Below are 19703 nucleotides of genomic sequence, written 5' to 3'. Positions count from 1 at the left end.
TATTATTTAATATATAAAAAATGTTTTTATATATTTAACAAGATAATATAGTATAAATATTAAATCTTTATTTGTGAATATTATTAATAAAGAAATAAAAATTTGCTTACTAAATGAAAAATTAGAAAGTAGTCTTTAAATAATATTAAATATGAACAAATTTTCATATATTTTATTTTTTAATAGCAAATTTTGAGATGTAATATAATTCTTATTGTAAATAAATATTGAATGAAGTATAACAAGTTTTCCATTCCATCTTTTATTCCTTATACAAACCAAATATGATCATGGTATAATATATTTTAATAGATATAATATCTAAGGATATCATATGCCACTAGAAATAAAATGCTAAGATATGCATATCCCATTAGAAATGATATCTTATAATATGTATATTATATTACATCTTATCCTACCAACCAAACGTAGCCTACAAGGAAAAACCTAATAAGAGAAAAATAGTACAATATTTTTATAGATGTTACTCTTTTAGACTGTTAGAATTGTATCTAACACGAAATATGGGATGAAAAATAATAAGTTTTGTCTATTAGATTGACTATACACATAATTTATGTAGGAAATTATAAGAGAAGAAATAGGAAACAAGAGACATAATACGAAACTAACTTATACCTAAATCATAAAACTATCTATTTACAGAAATATGAAACTAATAAAACTATCTATTTACAGAAATAGGAACTAACATAATAGCAAAATAATTCTCCTATTCTATTTACAGCTCAACACTCCCCCTCAAGCTGAGAAATAGATGTCTTCCATTCCCAGCTTGAATACAAGATCATGAAACATTGAATTGTTCAACCATTTTGTTAGAATATCAGTTAATTGATGTTTTGATGGAATATAGGACATACACACTACTCCTTCCTCCAATTTTTCTTTGATGAAATGTCTATCAATCTCAATATGTTTTGTCATATCGTGTTATATAGGGTTATGAGCAATTTTAATAGCTGACTTGTTGCCAAAATAGAGCTTCATGGGACCAACCCACTTGATTCTCAAATCATCTAGAATAATCTTCAACCAAAGTAGTTCACACAACCCTTGAGCAATGACCCTAAACTCTGATTCTACAGACGACTTTGCTACCACATTCTGCTTTTTACTTCTCCATATTACCAAATTACCTCCAAAAAAAGTACAATACCATGTAGCTGATCTTCGATCCACTAGGGAACTTGCATAGTCAGCGTCGGTGTATGCTTCTAGAGCAAGAGTATTGTTCTTCTTGAACAAAATTCATTTCCCGGGGTTGCCTTTCAAGTAATGCAATACCCTGTAAGCAGTTTGAAGATGAGGTTCTCTTGGATCATGCATGAATTGACTAATCACGCTCATCGAGTAAGCGATGTCTGGCCGAGTGTGAGCAAGGTATATGAGCCTACCAACCAGCCTCTAGTACATTCTTTTATCCACCACTGGTTCTTCTTTAACTTCTCCCAACTTGTGGTTTGGATCCATTAGGGTAAAGACTAGTTTACACCCAATCTTCCGTGTTTCTACCAATAAATCAGTCACATACTTTTGTTAAGAGATGAAGATCCCTTGTGTGGAATATGTCACCTCAATACCGAGGAAGTACTTCAGTTTCCCTAGTTCCTTTATCTTAAACTCTATTGCTAATCTCTACTTCACTTCATGCTTTTCTCTATCATCATTTCCAATCACTATGATGTCGTCAACATAGACTAAAAGAGTAGTTACTCCCCCTGCAACCAAGTGCTTAATGAAGAAAGTGTGGTCACCTTGGCTTTGTTTGTATTCAAACTCTTTCATGACTTTTGCAAATCTCCCAAACCAAGCCCTAGGAGATTGTTTTAGCCCATAAAGGGTCTTTTTTAGCTTGTACACCTTGTTACCTGTTGTTAGCCCAAGGGTTCTCCTAATCAGGTTTTCATGATAACAAACCATGGTTAAGAGACTAATTGGTTTGAATGGTAAAGAATCTCAGGTATAAACTCGAAAATTCATCAAATGACCAAATGGCTACAAGATTGAGACTTTTGGAAGACTTTTGATCATAGGAAACAAATATAAGATGAATGCATGGGTGCACTTAGGTTTTTCATACCTTTTCATGCATCTTTGAAAACTAGATTTGTTCTTTAAAATTTCGATTTCATTAAAACCCAAGTTTTATCAAATGTACCTTAAGACAAACGTTTCGAAATTTGCATACTAATTTACCTAAAGACCTTGCCTAAGTGTTAGAAAAGAAATGAATTGGAAAAGATAGGTTTTCGGGGCCAAAAGGCTGAACCGGTCGAGGCTCTGGCCAACCGGCTCAACCGATTAGGGAACCGGTCAACCGGTTGCCCTTGTCCGGTCGAGGTCTGGTCAAAGAGTGCCAAAAACACCCTCTCTCATCCAGTAGCTTCCTCTTCTCGATCAACCTTTGGTCGAGGTCCGATCAAGACAACGATAACTTGTCAAAGCATTAAATGCTCCAATGGCTAGTAAACCGGTCGAGGCTGTCTTTTGCTTTTCTTGGCTCCCGAGCTTAGAAACCTATAAATTGAGAGCTTCACTTCATTTATGACATAGAGAACACTTGCAATCAATTGTCTACCTATCTGTTCTTGGCCTAAAAGCTCTCATTTCTTTCTTAGTGCATTAAATCATCACTTGCATATCTTTTAGTGCACCCTTGTGAGTCATCCTAGCTTCATTTTGTTTTTTAGCTATCTTTGAGCTAGGTTAAGGGATTCTTTCTTGTAAAACTTGAGTGTTAAAGCCTTAAAGAAGTTTGAATTTTGAAAAGATTGTGTAAGAGTTCATTGGAATTGGAATCCAAGTGTAAAGGATTGAAAGCTTGGTTGAAGTTTCAAGTTAGTGGAACCCTCACTCAGTAAGGAGATTGAGGATAGTAGACATAGGTAAGGAAGTGTCGAACCACTATAAAATCCAAGTTTGAATTCTCTAACTCTATCTCTTTATTTTTTATTATATTGTGCTCAAATTTTTGTTATGTTGAAAAAGTTTTTGAAAAACCCAATTCACCCCCCTCTTGGGTGTTTTTCTCATTTAAGCATAACCTTTATTTTCTCACATGTGTTTCCCTCAAATCCCAGTAGGATGTTCATGTAAATCTCTTCATCTAAATCACCATGAAGAAATGCATTCTTAACATCATACTGTAGGAGTTGTCAATTGTAGTGGGCAGCCAGTGACAATAGGATTCTTACAGTATTCATTTTTGCAACTTGAGCAAAAGTCTCCTGATAATCAACTCCATAAGTTTAAGTGTACCCTTTGGCTACCAATCTTATTTTATGTCTCTCAAGAAATCCATCAGCCTTATATTTCAGTGTGAAAATCCACTTGCAATCAACAATGTTTTTCCTTTTTGGTCTTTCAACAATCTCTCATGTTTTATTCTTTTTTTAATGCATTCATCTCTTTTCTCATAGCATTCTTCCATTCCCTTTTTGTCAAAGCCTCAGAAACAGTGTTAGGGTTGATGGTGGTGTTTGGACTCATAATAAAATTCTTGTGGGCTGGTGATAGGTGTTTAAGAGACACATAGTGTGATAGTGGATAGAGTGGTCGGTTAGTGCATTCTCTAGTGCTTTTTCTGACAGCAATAGGAAGGTTTAGGTCTAGGTTGTCTGTTGAGTCAATGGAAGTTTCACCAGGTTGTGTATGTAAAGGTGGGTCTAATCTTACCGTGATTTCATTCCCAGGGTTTGAGTTGGATTCTTGGACCTACTTTTATTCTGGAATGGCCTTTTCCCTTTAATACACCTTAGAAAATTGTGGAAAATTGCGAGTGACACTGGTTAGAACAAGGGATGACATAGGTTCAGTGGTAAAATTTGGTAACTCAGGTGTGATTGACTTGGATGACTCAAGTTCTTCATCACCATGGGTTGAGACATAAGGAAGATCAAGAGGTTCAAATGACTCATAAGGATTATCTTCTATTATTAAAATCTCCCCCTGAAGAGAAGACTTGGGGAAAAAAGGTTTATTTTCTGTGAAGGTGACATCTGCAAAGATGTAAAATTTTTTGGTTGAGGGATTGTAACACTTGTATCCTTTTTTAGTGGATTAGTAGCCAAAGAAGACACATTTTATGGCTCAAGGGTCTAACTTGTCTCTATGTTGGTTGTGGACATGAACAAATGTAGTGCACCCAAATACCCTAGTAGTAAGCCTATTTGAGTTCTAAAGTGTGGATAGAAACTCTTAAGTATCTTTACGGGGCTTTTGTTGTCTAACACTCGTAAAAGAATTCTATTTATCATGTATGTGGCAGTAAGAATAGCTTCCTTCCAATAGGACTTAGGAACATTCCCTTGAAAAAGTAAGGCTTGGGTTATGTTGAGTAAATGCCCATTTTTCCTCTTAGCTACCCCATTTTGTTGGGGTGTGTTAACACATGATGAGTCATGGAGAATGCCCTATGATTGAAAATAGGGTGACAAAATCTGGTTGAAGTAATCTCTAGCATTGTCTGTCCTAAAGCTTTTTATTTTAACCCCACATTGGGTTTGAACCATTGAGTGGAAATTAGGTATAACAATGCTAACATCAAATTTTTGTTTAAGAAGAAAGATCCATGTAACCCGAGTGCAGTCATCAATTAAGGACACAAACCAACGAGCCCCAAAAACATTAGGTATAGTCGAAGGACCCCATATGTCACTATGAATCAAATGAAAAGGATGAGAACTTCTTTTATTGCTAATAGGAAAATATACACGAGTATGTTTTGCCAATTCACAAGTTTTGCAATGAAACTCAAAAATATCTAATCCTTGGAACAAATGAGGAAACATAACCTTTAAAACCTAAAAGATGGATGACCTAGACGTAGGTGATACAACCAAATGGTATCTTTATTTGAGGAACTAAGAAAAGACAACGACAAATTATTACTAGTTTTCTAAGATGATTCAAGGTGGTAAAGGCCGCTCATTTCCTTAGCAAGTCCAATCCTCTCCCCCGAGCCTTATTCTTGAAAAACACAATAAGAAAAGAAAAAAATAGCATAACATTTAAGATCATGGGTAAGTTTTTGAATGGAAACAAGGTTGGCCAATATTTTTTGGTACATGGAGGAAATTTTTAAGAATAAGGGTAGATGTGATGTATATGTCTCTGAAACCTGCAACAGTAGCTAAAGAGTCATTGGCCACTGCAATTTTCTTGTTCCTTGGGCTAGGGATATAGGTATGGAAAAGTTGAGATTTGGAGGTCATATGGTCTGTGGCACCAAAGTCTATTATCCAAGAGTCATCATAAACCTGGTGTGAGGCATTTATGCAAAAAGAGAGTGAAGGTGTACCTAAAAGAGCCAAAGAACAAGTTCCAATAGGTTTGTTAAGGGATCCCAACAAGCTTCTCAGCTTCTCCATTTCTTCACTATTGAACAAGTTCCAATAGGTTTGTAAAGAACACATGAATCAAAAACAAATCCAGCTATGAAGGCTAGAAAAATGGCGATGAATGCCAAAATGATGCCCAGGTCCTAAAAACCTACAGCTCTGATACCATGACAAGAAATATGGGATGAAAAATAAAAAGTTATGTCTATTAGATTGACTATACACAATTTATATAGGAGATTACAAGAGAAGAAATAGGAAACAAGAGACATAATAGGAAACTAACTTATTCCTAAATCATAAAACTATCTATTTACAGAAATAGGAAACTAACATAATAAGAAAATAATTCTCCCATTCTATTTACAACTCAACAGTATCATTAAAAATCTTGCTAGAAAAACTTAACAGGACAAATCTTGAAAAAAAAAAAAAAGGTGCAGCATGTCAACATCTTTAACACATCTCCTTATAAGTATACTTTCTCTCAAATTGATATAAGTATGCTACAAAAGTTTAATAAGAAAAATCATTGAATCAATGTATTTCAATATTATACATTAATTTCCTAAATATTGAGCTTAGCAAAGCCTTTGCGAATTAATTTGTTAGGTTATAATCACTTGAATATATTTGTTGAACATCAATTTCATCATTCTTCTCAAGGTTGAGAGACAATATAGTATAACAACTTGGTGAGGTCATGACCATTCGATAACCTTATGTCATGACTCACCATAAGTTTTGTCCAATGTATAACTATACACATTAGTGCACCGACATAAGAAGCTTGTCCCAATTGTCAAGACTAGTCATCCTTCTAATTAGGAGGTGGTGCACTACAACCTCAAATGGATTGCTTAAGTCCACAAATTGACTGTGAAAAATCCATCTACTTGTAAGAAAGAGATACTAGGCCAGAATGCTCAGAGTATAAAACATGGAATAAAATAGATAAAAGTGAATCTGAAATATCATTAAATGAATAATGAATTCTGAATTTTCTACATCATGTCATGATTTTAAGGGGTCCATCCTAACAAGGAACACTAGCTAGCATCAAGGAAAAAGATAATTCTATCATTCTCTCATGCCTAGCATCCATGAAGGGAGAGATTGGGTAGAAGATCATTGAGTAGACAAGTTCTATAATGACCACGACATCTTCGTTGGATGGAATTCGATATGGGAACATCAAGATTATAGGTTTGAGCTTTAGATATAGTATTTTTTTTGGTTTATAAAGTCATAGCTTTTCACTACTTTAGATCTAGAGACGCTTAGGATAGAATGCATGCACCCTACGAGATCTAAGGCCAAGGAATTAAGGAATCTAGAATTCCCAGCAATGCTTTGACCATGTAAAAGCATTTTAGAATTTTCTCAATGTATGTTGATTTATGGACTAAAATTTCATTTGAAAAATGTTTGATCTATAATTTGAAACAATTTTGTTTTTCCAAGATTTTTCATCTCAAAATCATTTTTCAAATAAATTGTTGTTCTTGTGAGCTCTTTAGGAGTCCCAAGATTTAAGTCATCAATATATATTATAATAATTTTAAATTTGATTTCTTATTTCTTTATAAAAATGCATGGATATATATAGCATACCCTTCGTTTAATAAGTATTCATTAAGGAATTACACCACATGTGTTTGGATTACTTCGATCTATACAAGTATGGTTGTAGCAAGATTAAGTACATGTTATGAGGTTTTGCATTATTTGTTTCAAACAATTTAAATTCTTCTAAAATTTTCATGTATATGTCATTATATATAAATCCACATAAATATGTCTTAACAACATCCATGAAACGCATGTCTAGTTTTTTTGAGATTATTAATGTAGGAATACCTAGATATCTCCATTTTCCTCTTTAGTTAAAGTATATGCAAATTGTTTTTAGAACTCTTTAAATCTAACGAGCGGAAGCATAGTATACATTAAAACTTATATCTAGAGAAAATAGTGTTATACATGTGATTTGCATGCTCAGAGATCAAATCTTATTAATGAAAATGTTGGGATAGAGCCTTGAAAAGTATGATATGATGTAACACATGTTAGATTCATTAATAAATTTATTTGTCTATGGTTTTTATTTTCTTTATCATCTCTTATGCATTAATTAGTTATATAAGTATTCATGTCTATATCACTTGTATTGTACATGACTTTGGTGCATTAGGAGTTATACAAAAGATTCAAGTCATGATTTCCTTACAAAATGATAAGTAGTTCACAATCAGTTCATAGATTTTGGCAATTCATTAGAGACTATAGTACACTACCTCCTAATTGGATGGATGGCTTGTCTTGGCTGTTAAGATGAGATTTTTGTGGTGAGTGCACTAGTTTATATGGTTACACGTTAGATAGGACCTACAGTAAGTCATGATGTGGTTGTTATGATTCACCAAGCTACTATACTACATAGACTCTCAACCGTGAGAGGATATCGAGTTTGTGTTGAAGTCAATAGGAAGTTTTGACTTATAGGTGAGACCCTAAGGTGGTAATATATTCTTATAGATTTGATTACTATTGATAGAGGTTGGTAGCAATAGGTATTTGTAATGAATCCTAGATCTCTCCATTCTCTATACCTAGATCAAGTTAGGCATATGCAAATCTTCTCGGGCTTTCTCTAAATCCTAAGCATAGAGGAAATATGCATATAAAAACAAAAATAGGATTTAAATATTGAGATTAGCATGCTCACCTTTGATTTGGATGTTCCCAAATCAATTCCATTTAAGAAGAGTCTACTCATAGAGCCACAATCTTTCGTCATGATGACTCAACCTTGCACTTGGCACTCAATCGATGGTAAAGTTAGGGAAAGTGGAGGCTAGGTCTCTCTCTTCTTTCTAGGTGGTGAAAGATAACTAATCTTGAAACCTTAACCCCTAAGGAGATATTTATAGGGTTCTCTAACTAGGTTTAAGTAACTTGAGTCCACCAAGGGCTTGGGTTACTTAATCTAGCCTGAAATGGGTCCTAATTGATTAATTAACCCTATAAGGCCTTCTAATTAATCAATTAGTTCAATCTAAAGAATTTTTTCACTAACCCTTATATAATCTTACATAATTATTAAAATTCCCTTATGTGTAAAAGTGAACCAAGAGTCAATCCAACCCTCATAAACCGTGCTAACAAGGTATATGAGTTCGAACAAGGACCACTAGGACCCATAAAACAATACTAGCTTCCTCACAATCCAATTTTGAAGTTAATTTAACATCCTATGATAAAGAATTAACTGCACTCTAGTACCATATGTAAATAACAACTAGACACCAAGTGCTCAAATCAGTGACTTAATATCCATTGCGTTCAGTCTTTCCATGAACTGGTGTTCGTAGTCTAACAAAGTAAAGGTTATCAGCCTCTCAAGACTACATTTACTATCCTTAAGTTACAAATCATTCTATTGTGTGTTCAATTGACATATCTTAACTCTCCAAGAGGTTATGTCAATATCCACTTAAGGATCTATAATGGTCATAGTTTACATGAATGCACTTTCTTAGGATCACTCAAGAGGATACTTTGTCTCAATCCTATAAGATATCATAGTACCTCTATTGAAAATACCTATTGCTACTAGCTTCCATCAAGATTGACCTAATCAATAAGGAATATATGATCAACTTACGATCTCACTTGTAGGTCAAAGTCACCGCTAACTTTAGCACAAGTTCGGTATTCTCTCAAGGTTGAGAGACAACACAATGAAGCGACTTAGTGAAGTCATAACAACTTGATAGACTTATGTCACGACTCATTGTAGGTCATATCCAATATGTAACCATACATATTAGTGTATTCACCATGGGAAACTCATCCTAATGACCAAGACCAGTTATCCCTCCAATTAGGAAGTAGTGTACTACAACCTCTAATGGGTTGTCCAGGCTCATGAACTAGTGGTGAACAAGTCATCCACTTTCAAGGAATTCGTGACTTGGATCTTCTATGCGACTCCTAATACACCCAAATCACATACAATACAAGAGGTGTAAGCTAGAAGGCTTACAAGTATAATGCATGGAAATAGCATATATAAAAATGAACTTGAAATTTATTAATAAATAATAAAATTCAAAAGTTTATTACATCATGTCATATTTTTAAAGGCTCTATGTTAACAGTATTCTCAATAGAGGCATCATGATATCTTATGGGATTGAAAGAGTGTGTCCAAGGACATGTAATTAGGAGGATGATTAGTGCCCAGTCGGGTGTTTTAATCAAAAATATTTATAAATCCTATGACCTCATACTAGCGTAGCAAAGCTACTATAATATAGCAGCTCTAGGGTCGAACTCTGGGATGGGTTTTCATTCTACTAGTGATATACTCAAGATTAGAAATTGAGTCTGATGATTTCCTTTGTCAAAAAGTTAAAGTTTAAAAGAAAAGAAAATTTGTTTTGAAAGTGGTGTTTAAAACTAAACTAATATAGAACTAGGTAAAAATGGAAGAAAGAAAGTCTCCCGGAGCTAAGGGTTGCTAGGATCAAGTTCAGAATGCAAAGTGGAAATTCCGGATTCTTCTTCTCGTATTGGGGACAACAACATAAAGGATGGTTGTTTCCCGAACCGGTATAGGTTTAACAATGAAGATTTAATCCATAAAAAGTCAATAGAAATGGTAGTCAGGTTCCATTAATGGCTTTAGACACTATGGGTCTTCACCTTGAGCCATATTCCAATGGCTCGTACATGATAACTAATGGTCTGATATGGATCTAGCAATAAGTATCCACAGAGACCTAAAGCTTAACATATATTGGCCATTCAAAGTGATTCTAAGGGATTTAAAGCAAAACTTTAGATTTAAAAGCCATTTATGAACTCCAACTACCTGTATTTAATGCACGAGAGTTTTCCACTTTAGCATCTGGACTTTTCACCTAGCTTCCTTCACTCCAAGAAACCAAAAGTTTAGCCTCTCATCCTCTGGGAAAACATCCTCAGAGGTTGTTTGGCTTCCAAGAAAAAGAAAATAGTAGAGAGAAAAGGAAAGCAAAGAGAGCCTTGTATTTCACTAAGTGTAAAACATAACATATCATTCGAGAGATGATTTCCACCCCTCTTATAGTCTTTACAAAGCAAAGCCTGTGATTGGCTAATTACAGGGATAAGAAAGGAATTTACATCAAAAATACATAAGAAAAGATCTCATGTGGAGTCGGCAGAATAGAGGAGATTTCGCACCAAAGACGCATGGGCTGTTGCGAATTTTGCACTTGCATGGGCTGGTGGTGCGAAATTCGCACATGCATGGCTGGTGGTGCGAAATTCGCACATGCTTGGTGCAGTTGTCTTCCAAAGGCCATATCTTCCTCATTTCAGCTCCAAATCGTACACGGTTTGAAGCGTTGGATTCTTGACTTCCTGAGCTTTGAAATGGTATATAGCATGTAGAAAATGGGCTTCGGGAAGTGCTCTAAAAGTGTGAAGGAAGACTGCAGCTGTTGTCCTCTGTTTTCTTCACTCTGTTTTCCTCTGTTTTTCCTCTTTGCTTCTCTCCTTTACTTGGCTTGTCTTAATGATCCAAAAAGCTGTCAAAACACTAAAACTAGCCACAAATATGATTAGAAGTCATTGCTAGGTCCTTAACATGCCAATTGGAATAAGAATGGAGAACTACTACACAAAAGTGCTTAAAACATAATGAATTAAATACACAAAATAGCACTTTTTGGGTAGTAATCAGAGGATTATGGCCATAACAACTTGTAGGACCTCAGGCGCTACCGACTCTCTTAAAAGCAATTGCTATCCGGAAAGGCACATGCCCTAACCTTATAGTGCATTCACCCAAGCGCTTATAACATTCAAACACAAGGGGAGCTGATGGACGTGACCAACGTTCCAATCTACCAACACAATTTCTTTAGTGAAATTTGACATATGCTACTTGGAAGTAGAATATGTAAATTGATTACATAATAAGAGGATTTGGAACCCAATGATTGGAAAGGTAATCTTTATAGGTTGATGACACTACCTTGTTAGATTACAAACACTAGTTTTTTTGAAGGTTTGCAAACATTACCTTGTAGTGGATAGTAGGTTACAGGCCTAACATTTGCCTTATTGTAATTGCATAAGATACTAGAGTGCAACTAACTCTCTTTAGTGGAGTACTATTAAGTCAATTTCGGAATTGAATTCTAAGGAAGCCAATATTTTCCTATAGGTTTCAATGGTTTCCACTTGAGCTCCTACTTTATGATGACACATTTTATTTGAGGATTTGGGTTTCTAGTTCATATGTGTGCATAAAAGCATTTTGGTAAAAACACAAGTTTGTACTATATTTGTAGCAAAGATATGTGACTTTTTTTTTTTAATTAGCGAATACATGTGATAATTGGTTTGCAAAATTTTGTAAATGAATGATAGAGAAACGACAATTTTCAAAGCATGCCCTAAAAACTTCACTTGTTAAGGTTTCAAGATACTTTATGACAGATAAAAAATCAAGTTCCACATAAATCTCAAGTCTTATTCAAAAATTGTTTTACTGCTTTGTATGGGTGCAATTGGTACATAAAATGTACAACTAAAAATTCATAAGTGGAAAATATTTTATTGTTTACCAAGTACAAGTTGTTAAGTGCAGTATTCATCATAAAGAATAGTTCAAATGTAAATTAAAACCGCAACATACATAATAGCATGTTCATAAACAGAAGTAAGTAATGTATATTCATTTGTAAGGTTTGAATAATTAATTTGAAGTGTTTGATAAGGGATTCTACCAAGTCATTCTAGGTGTGAGTGTGAGCTACAAGATGTTCCATATCTTATCTTTACTAACATACAATAGTTAATGATTGTTTGGGAAGTACATTCAACAACATTATCAAGATGTATTAGTCTATAAATTATACTTGTGATTGGATTATTTGTGAAAGGAGCATTTGAGAGTCATCAAAACTATTAATTGAATAAATTTAATTAATCTAAAATTATGATTTAAGAAATTGGGTTTAGCATTAATAAACTAGATAAAAATTATGGACTACTTTCATTTATTTATTTATTTTCTTTAAATATGAATCCTCAATCTTATATTTTAAATAATTGTGCTTGAAATTTCCTTTTTAGCTTGATTGATGGTTCAAGGAGTATTTATTGTGCATGGTAAACCTCTTATGTGTTTGGATGGCACCCCAATTTTTGGTAGACATTTTTATTACTACTATTATTATTATTTGAGTTTAACTTAACTCACCTTTCCTAAGGTTTTGGTTAAATCCATAATCATCATTAGTTTAAAATTTTATTTATTATTTTTACTCACCTTCCTTTTCTTTGAAATAAGGGAGGTATTTAATGAAATTTTAAACCTAATGACAACTAAATGTATTTAGCTTAAATCTTAGTGAATGTGAGTAAAATTAACCGTTATAATTTGTATATAAAGAAAATTTGTACATAAAGAAACACTTCAATATGTTAGGAGTAGGATAAATATATGAATGATTCCCTTCCCTGTAATAGTAGAATCTTGGCTTGTACAAGAGGAAGGAACGCATATGGAACTTAACCAAGATGATGGGTGGGCATTGAGGTATGTTTTAGTTTGTTCACACTAGCTACTGTCTTCTCCAAAATCTTACAAGAGGAGAGATGCTCATAGACCCCCCCATTAACAATTAACAAAGAGATAAATAAATCTCCAATACAAATAGGAAGAATTTGGAGAATTTGGCAAATCTGGTAGAAAGTTGAAGCAAAGAAACTGTTAAGAGCAACAACTGAAGAAGAGAATTTCAAACTTTCTTATTAACTTTCTAACTGTTACAGTCATGGGCCTTGCAACCAAATTTCAACTGGAGCGGGACATGGCAAAATGCCTGAGGCATAAAGAAAATTTTACCATTCAATCAGTTTAGATACATGGAAAAAGGGCTTCAATTAATACAAAGGAAAAAGCTTAACATCCCTACTTCTACCAAGAAAATGTAGCAGCCACAATGCCAATTCAGAATCAACCAACCTAAATAAAAGCTTAGGAGTTCCTCCACACAAGGCAGGATCATAGCAAGGAGAGCAGTCACTCCTGTATTTGCTTCTCTCTCTCAATTTACGAGAACATGACCCCAATCTTCTTAGCAAAGTCATCCCCATCTTCATCATCCATGTATTCCTCTTCAGGGTCCACATTTTCACCCTCTTCTAAATTATACTCTGCCTCGTCACCCTGCTCATATTCATACTCTCCGTCTCCGTCTCCATCTCCATCCCTTTGATCAAAGCCTTCAAGCTCATGATCTTGATCTTCTGTTACTCCATCACCAATCACCCCATCTTCAGTTTCAAGCTCATTCATGCTGGGCACTTGAGAAGACTCATTATCAGCTGCTTGATCTTTTTCTGTTAGGATCAAACCATCTTCTACACTTCCAACTACATCAACTTCTGTAGTCTTGGGGCTGCTCATGAAACCATCCTTGCCTTCTGGATCATTTTCTTCTTTATTTCCATGCACCATTCCACTCCCAGAAACTGCTGTTTCAGCTCCCCTTTTTCTCTTCAGAATCACACTAAGAGGCTTCGGCCCTTCAAACGATAGGTCATCTTCAGATTGTTGCTGACCCTCTATCTTTAAGTTTCTCTGCCTTCCAAGGGACAATGATTGTTGAACCTTCATTCGCTGCTCCTTGCTCTCCGTATTCTTCACAACTTTCAGCTCTGCAAGGCTCTTTGGACCAGCAAAATCAGCAACGCCATCATCCACTATATCCCTTCTGATGCGCTGGTTCCAAGAATTTCTTGCATCAGTAATGGAATCCTCTTGAACCCTTCCTCTTATTCTGTCTCGAAGCCTTCCCTGCTGGGAGGAAATTTGTTGCCTTCCAGGTGACAATCTGCCCCAGTTCCTTCCCCTGTCCATATCCTTTTCAACACGCAAGTCACTACCATTGACAGGAGAAGATCTCCTGGGAAGCTTTATTCTGCCCCGAAGGCGACTGCTAAGGGAGCTCTCATGTGTAGGTACATGGTGTGAATCCCTTCGAGACGGACCACGATGACTCCTCTCTTCAGCATGATTGTCTAGGTCATAGTCATGACTAACAACTGATCTTAAACCATTAACTCTCCTGTGCTTTGATAAGCGATGTCGCAAATCTGATTCATTGATTTGATCAGGGCTCTCAGATTTACGGTAACCCCTCCTTTCCAGAGGAGCTGCCCCCACTAGCATCCTCTCTGATGAAGACCTGCGATGATCCCAAGGATACTGCCCATGCATGTGCTCATAGGAGTCATAGCCATGTGGATCACGGAACATTTCTCGGTCCATATCAGCCATTGAATTGTAATCAGAAGATCGGCCAATGTCAAATTCATTCATAGAATTCAAATTCCTTCCATCACCTCCAAACTGATCTTCATCATGATAGTAATCAGAATCTCTGAGATCATCATCAACAAGGACATCAAAACCAGGAGAGGACTCTCTATAAAACTCATCAACATCCTTACCACCATTCTGAAAACTGTGATCATCTGATACATCAGACTGATGCATCCGATTGGACCTATTCGCACTGTTTCCATTGCTGGCAGGAGGCACATCAGTTGCTTTGTACCTAGGTAGCTCATCACGCAAGCCTGCAGGTGGCACTGCAGTTTTGTCAGTGCTAACTGCGTGTTTTGGTGGAGCAGTTTCAGTTTTTGTAGCTGGTTTTGCTGGACGAGGCACTTCAAACAACTTTGAGAAGTTTGGCTGCAGAACCCTCTGCTCTTGAGTACACTTTTCAAGGCCACCAAACACCTTCTTAAGAGACGGAGGCTCAGTGCCAGGAGTAGCTGCTGGCGCTTGTGGGATTTTGTTACCAGTAGGATTTGGTCCGTGCAAAAAGGCACATCTGTCACCTTTTAAGCACAGTCCCTTCTGGAAGAAAATGCAGGGGACTGATTGTTTACCCGAAGAGCTATAAGGAACATGAGGTGCAGGAACATGAGATGCAGGAACATGAGGTACAGGAACATGAGGTGCAGGAACATGAGGTGCAGGAACATGAGGTGCAGGAACATGAGGTGCAGGAACATGAGATGCAGGAACATGAGGTGCAGGAACATGAGGTGCAGGTGGTGCCACGGACTGAGATGTAGGAATAGAAGATCCTGAAGGAGTTGTAGCTTGGGTTCCCAACAAGCCATCAAGAGGCTGAAAAGAGAAGAGAGGCATTTAATAATAAAAAATTCTAACACAACAAATTAGAACAATATGAAAATATAAATTAAGACATGCTATTTTCAATTTCCATCATCTTTGCTTCATATTTAGAGAATTTCACAGCAGATCTAATATAAAAACAGACATTCATAGTTCCAGCAAGACGAGAGGATGCTTACCGGATGCCGGAACGAACACTTTGGATTCAAGCAATTACCATTCAACCAGAACCAGCAATCCCTAGGGTTCATCCGGGCATGTTCACTATGGCGATACTCACATTCACTTCCCTGATAACAAGGGGAAAATCAAGAAGCATTAGATAAATCACCAATGATATATATAAGCAACAAACAAATTTATTCAAGTTTTTAAAATTTTAAAGAAACTTGTTTTCATCTTCATTAAATATGATTTGGTAAAAGTTATTGAAACATAACTAAAAATGCTTGCAAGAATATATACAATCATTTAGACATGTTTTATACCAAATGCACTGAAAGAACACCATCAGCAAAATCAAACACTTAAGTGTCTGTTTGGATACACTTCTTGTTTTCTACTTTTAAAATAAGAAAATAGTAATAACTTTTATATAAGATACAAGAACTATTAGAGGCTTACATTGAAAAAGCAATAGTTCTAAAAACTGTTTAAAAAAATTGAGGCATTGAAAAAATTTTATCACCTCAAATTTTAAAACTTCTAAAGTAATTTTAAATACTTAAAGTAAATCCATATTTTTAGAAAATAATTTTAAATACATAAAGTAAATCGATATTTTTTGTACAAAACTTTCTCCTTTTATAAAGAAGTTTTTTATTTTAAAAACAAAGAACGGTAAGTATATCCAAAGGGGAACTAAATTAACAATTCTAACTCGTAGTCCAATTCATCCATTGACTTTGGAGGTCACATATCTAATAAACTTTCTTCTAAAATTGATAACTCCAGATCAAAAACTAGTCACAAATTCAATAGCAACCAAAAGTCACGAAAAGACACTGCCCCCCAAAAGCATCCAGTTGCTGTATCCAAGCCAAATTTAGATGATTGGTTACAAAAAGCATTGCCCGCCAAAACCATTCAGTTGTATGGGAAGGGAAGCAATCTTGCGTGATCGATTACCAACGGCATTGCCCAAAAGAGCAAACTATTTTTTTTATAGGTAAACTTTTGTCCCCATGGGACTTGAACCAGGAACCTCCCACAAACCCTCCCCATCCATTTACCCTTTGAGCCAGGCCTAAAGGGGAAACATAACATTGCCCAAAAGAGCAAAGTTAGGTGAAAGATCACAAAGAGCATTGCCCCCAAAACCATTCTGTTGTGGTCTACCAAGCAGCATTTTGTTATCCATCGTCAGGGCCGCAAGGCCAACCCAATTTGAAATAGATTCCCAATCTATCTTATAAGGGAAAAAGAACCTACTATCTCCGACACCCATTCGGAGCCAGATTTATGAAATATTTCAAAAATCCATTACCGCCAACAGTACCGCCATAACCCATCCCTCGAAAATCCGTCCTTTCCAATAAAAGATGGACTGATTTTCATGGTGACATTAGCTTCTGAAATTTCCTAATCAGATCAATCAACCAAACCCGACCCGCATTAACTCCTCAGACGCATCAAAACAGCAGTCGATTTACGTACACAGATCAACCAAATCCACCCTAATAAACCCCGCAACAGCACTCAACACATCCAAAACCCCCACAAAACGCACAATCCCTAACGCTCACTCAAAACCCTAACGAGATCCAAACCCTAATTGCGAGATCCCCAATTCCAAACACCTCGATGAAAACCCTAAAACCCTGAAAACCAAAAAAGGGAAAGAAGGAAAAAAAAGGCAAAGAGAAAGCAAACCTTCTTGCAGGTGAGAGGCGACGCCAAGAAATAAACGCAATCGGTATTCCTCTTTAACGCGTCCTCCTCTGGAGGCGCTGCCGAGGGCTGAGACGGAGCTGTCGAGTCCTTGGTGGCCGCGACCATGGCGGTTGAACTCTGCTTATCTCTCTCTGTGAATTTGCAGAGACGCAGAGAGAGATGACAATTGGGGATTTGTAGAGAGAGGGAAGGAGAGGAGGAGAGAGCCGCCAGAGAGAGAGAGAGAGAGAGAGAGAGTAATGTGAGACCTTAGAAGGGAGCTAAGCCTAGTTTCTAATTTTAAGGTCGTGTTTGTGTCTGAGCCTACGCGCTTCCGTTTGCCACGTGGCTATTTTTGAAAGGTGTACAGTGTTGGGTACCCTCCCTGGGTGATTCTAATTCGCCCCCATACTCCCCTTCGAGTTTGGGCCCGACCGTACCCCAGCTATTTTGGGAACCCTTGGCCCAGCTCAAAATTATACTCAATTAATTAAATTAAATTAAATTTTGGAAATTCTTCCATTTACTTCCCATACAAAAATGTTTTCATCAAATGCCACCTCAATAAATTCAACAAAAATGCAATACCTCACGGTATTAATCGACTATTTTCTAAATTAATTGATTAAAAAAATAAAATATCCAAAATTTATAAATATAATCTCCCCCACTTTCAAACCTAAAAAGTAAAATATTGTCTATTTTTTAGGTCAAAAAAATAGAAAGTTATATTTGAAAATTGGAAATCATTTCATCCTTTTTAATTAAATAATGTCTTTTTATCATAAAATTCAAATTTTTATTTTTAAAAATAAATTGTAAAATATTTTATATAAAAATTAATACTTTCTCTTAGTTTTTTGAGCAAAAATAATGTATTTGAAAAAAAAAATCACATATTAAACCTCATACCAAAATAATGCATCTGCCACCCAAAAGTACACATGGACTTAGAATTTTTTTTTTTTTTCATCATAAAACATTAGTAACTACGGTTGTTTTAGGCTTAAATTTAAAACCTTACCTAAAAGTTTGGGAATTATTTTGAAAAAAAAATTACTTTGTGGAATTTTTGGTTTAAACAAATCATTTTTGCCCAAAACTCAATTTCTCTTGTATCCTTAAAAAGCATGTTTGGAAATTTCAAATTTTAATGTAATAAAATATTTTTAATGCCTCATTTTAAAAAAAAAATTAATTTTAAAAATCATTATTTTTTTTATGTAAGTTTATAGGGGGTGTTTGGTTACATAGGAATAAGGGATCGAAATGAATATTTTGTTTCTATTCTTTTTTTTTTTTTGTGAATAAAAATAAATTTGGTGATTTCATTTCTAATGTTTGGATAAACCTAGGAATTTAGTATTAGAATGATTATTTGTTTTCATTCTAATGATTGGTAATAATAGGAATGAAAATGAAAAAGAAATAAATTGACAATAATACCCTTACATAGTTTAAAATATATTTTTTATTTTTATTTAAATAAAATAAAATTTGAGAGTTTTTTTGTTACTAAATAATAAGACTAAAAAAATAGTATTATTATGGGATGAAGAGGAATCTGGGTTTGATGTATAAAATACAAGGGTAAAATAGTAATTTTAAATTATTTTATATTTTCTTATGTGATGAATTGATCAGAATATCACCTATATAAAATGAATTGAAATTTCACTTACAAGTGAGATTTGATTTTTTTTTAAATATTTTTATTTCATTCTTACTTTCATAAAATTTACCTAAACATGAGAATGAGGACAAAAAGAAATAAAATGTATATTCTCACTCTTCATTCCCACTTATCAAACACATCGTAAGGCTTATCATATTTTATACTAAGATACTATGATTTTATATTTTTTTATAAAAAAAAAAAAAGAAATAAATAAATTTAAATACATACTTAATAATACAATTAACTTTATTTATAAATTTAGTATTCAAAATTTGTTTTTTCAAGCAAAAAATAAAAAAGGATTTACATTATATTTGTGGGTGACTTAATATGAATAGTTAATATCATCATGGGGTTAAATTTATATTTGAAAACTGTATATTTAAATTTTTTTAATTAATAACATGGATAAATCATATTAGGAATGTAAGAAATTTGTTTGATAATCCTGTTTAAATTTTTTAAAAGTGATTTTCATTTATAAAAAAATTTCAAAAATAAGGATTTAGATTGATTTAAAAAAATTTATGCCCACTGGAAGTGGGTATTTAATAAACTAACTTAATAACTT

General features: G+C 34.7%; 1 protein-coding gene across 1 annotated transcript; it reads right to left on the bottom strand.

Moving 5' to 3' along the window:
* Positions 1-13154: 13154 nt before the first annotated feature.
* Positions 13155-17692, bottom strand: LOC117916324 (zinc finger CCCH domain-containing protein 17). The gene is made up of 3 exons (XM_034832281.1): positions 17455-17692; positions 15762-15872; positions 13155-15573 (listed from the first exon to the last, which is right to left on the bottom strand). Exons 1-3 carry the CDS (start codon positions 17578-17580, stop codon positions 13483-13485), a joined length of 2328 nt encoding a protein of 775 aa, XP_034688172.1. The 5' UTR covers positions 17581-17692; the 3' UTR covers positions 13155-13482.
* Positions 17693-19703: the final 2011 nt, after the last annotated feature.

Source organism: Vitis riparia, chromosome 1 (genome assembly GCF_004353265.1).
Source record: "Vitis riparia cultivar Riparia Gloire de Montpellier isolate 1030 chromosome 1, EGFV_Vit.rip_1.0, whole genome shotgun sequence".
Taxonomy (NCBI): Eukaryota; Viridiplantae; Streptophyta; class Magnoliopsida; order Vitales; family Vitaceae; genus Vitis; species Vitis riparia.
The sequence above is the reverse complement of the archived record's forward strand: the minus strand, read 5'-3'. Positions and strand labels throughout refer to the sequence as shown.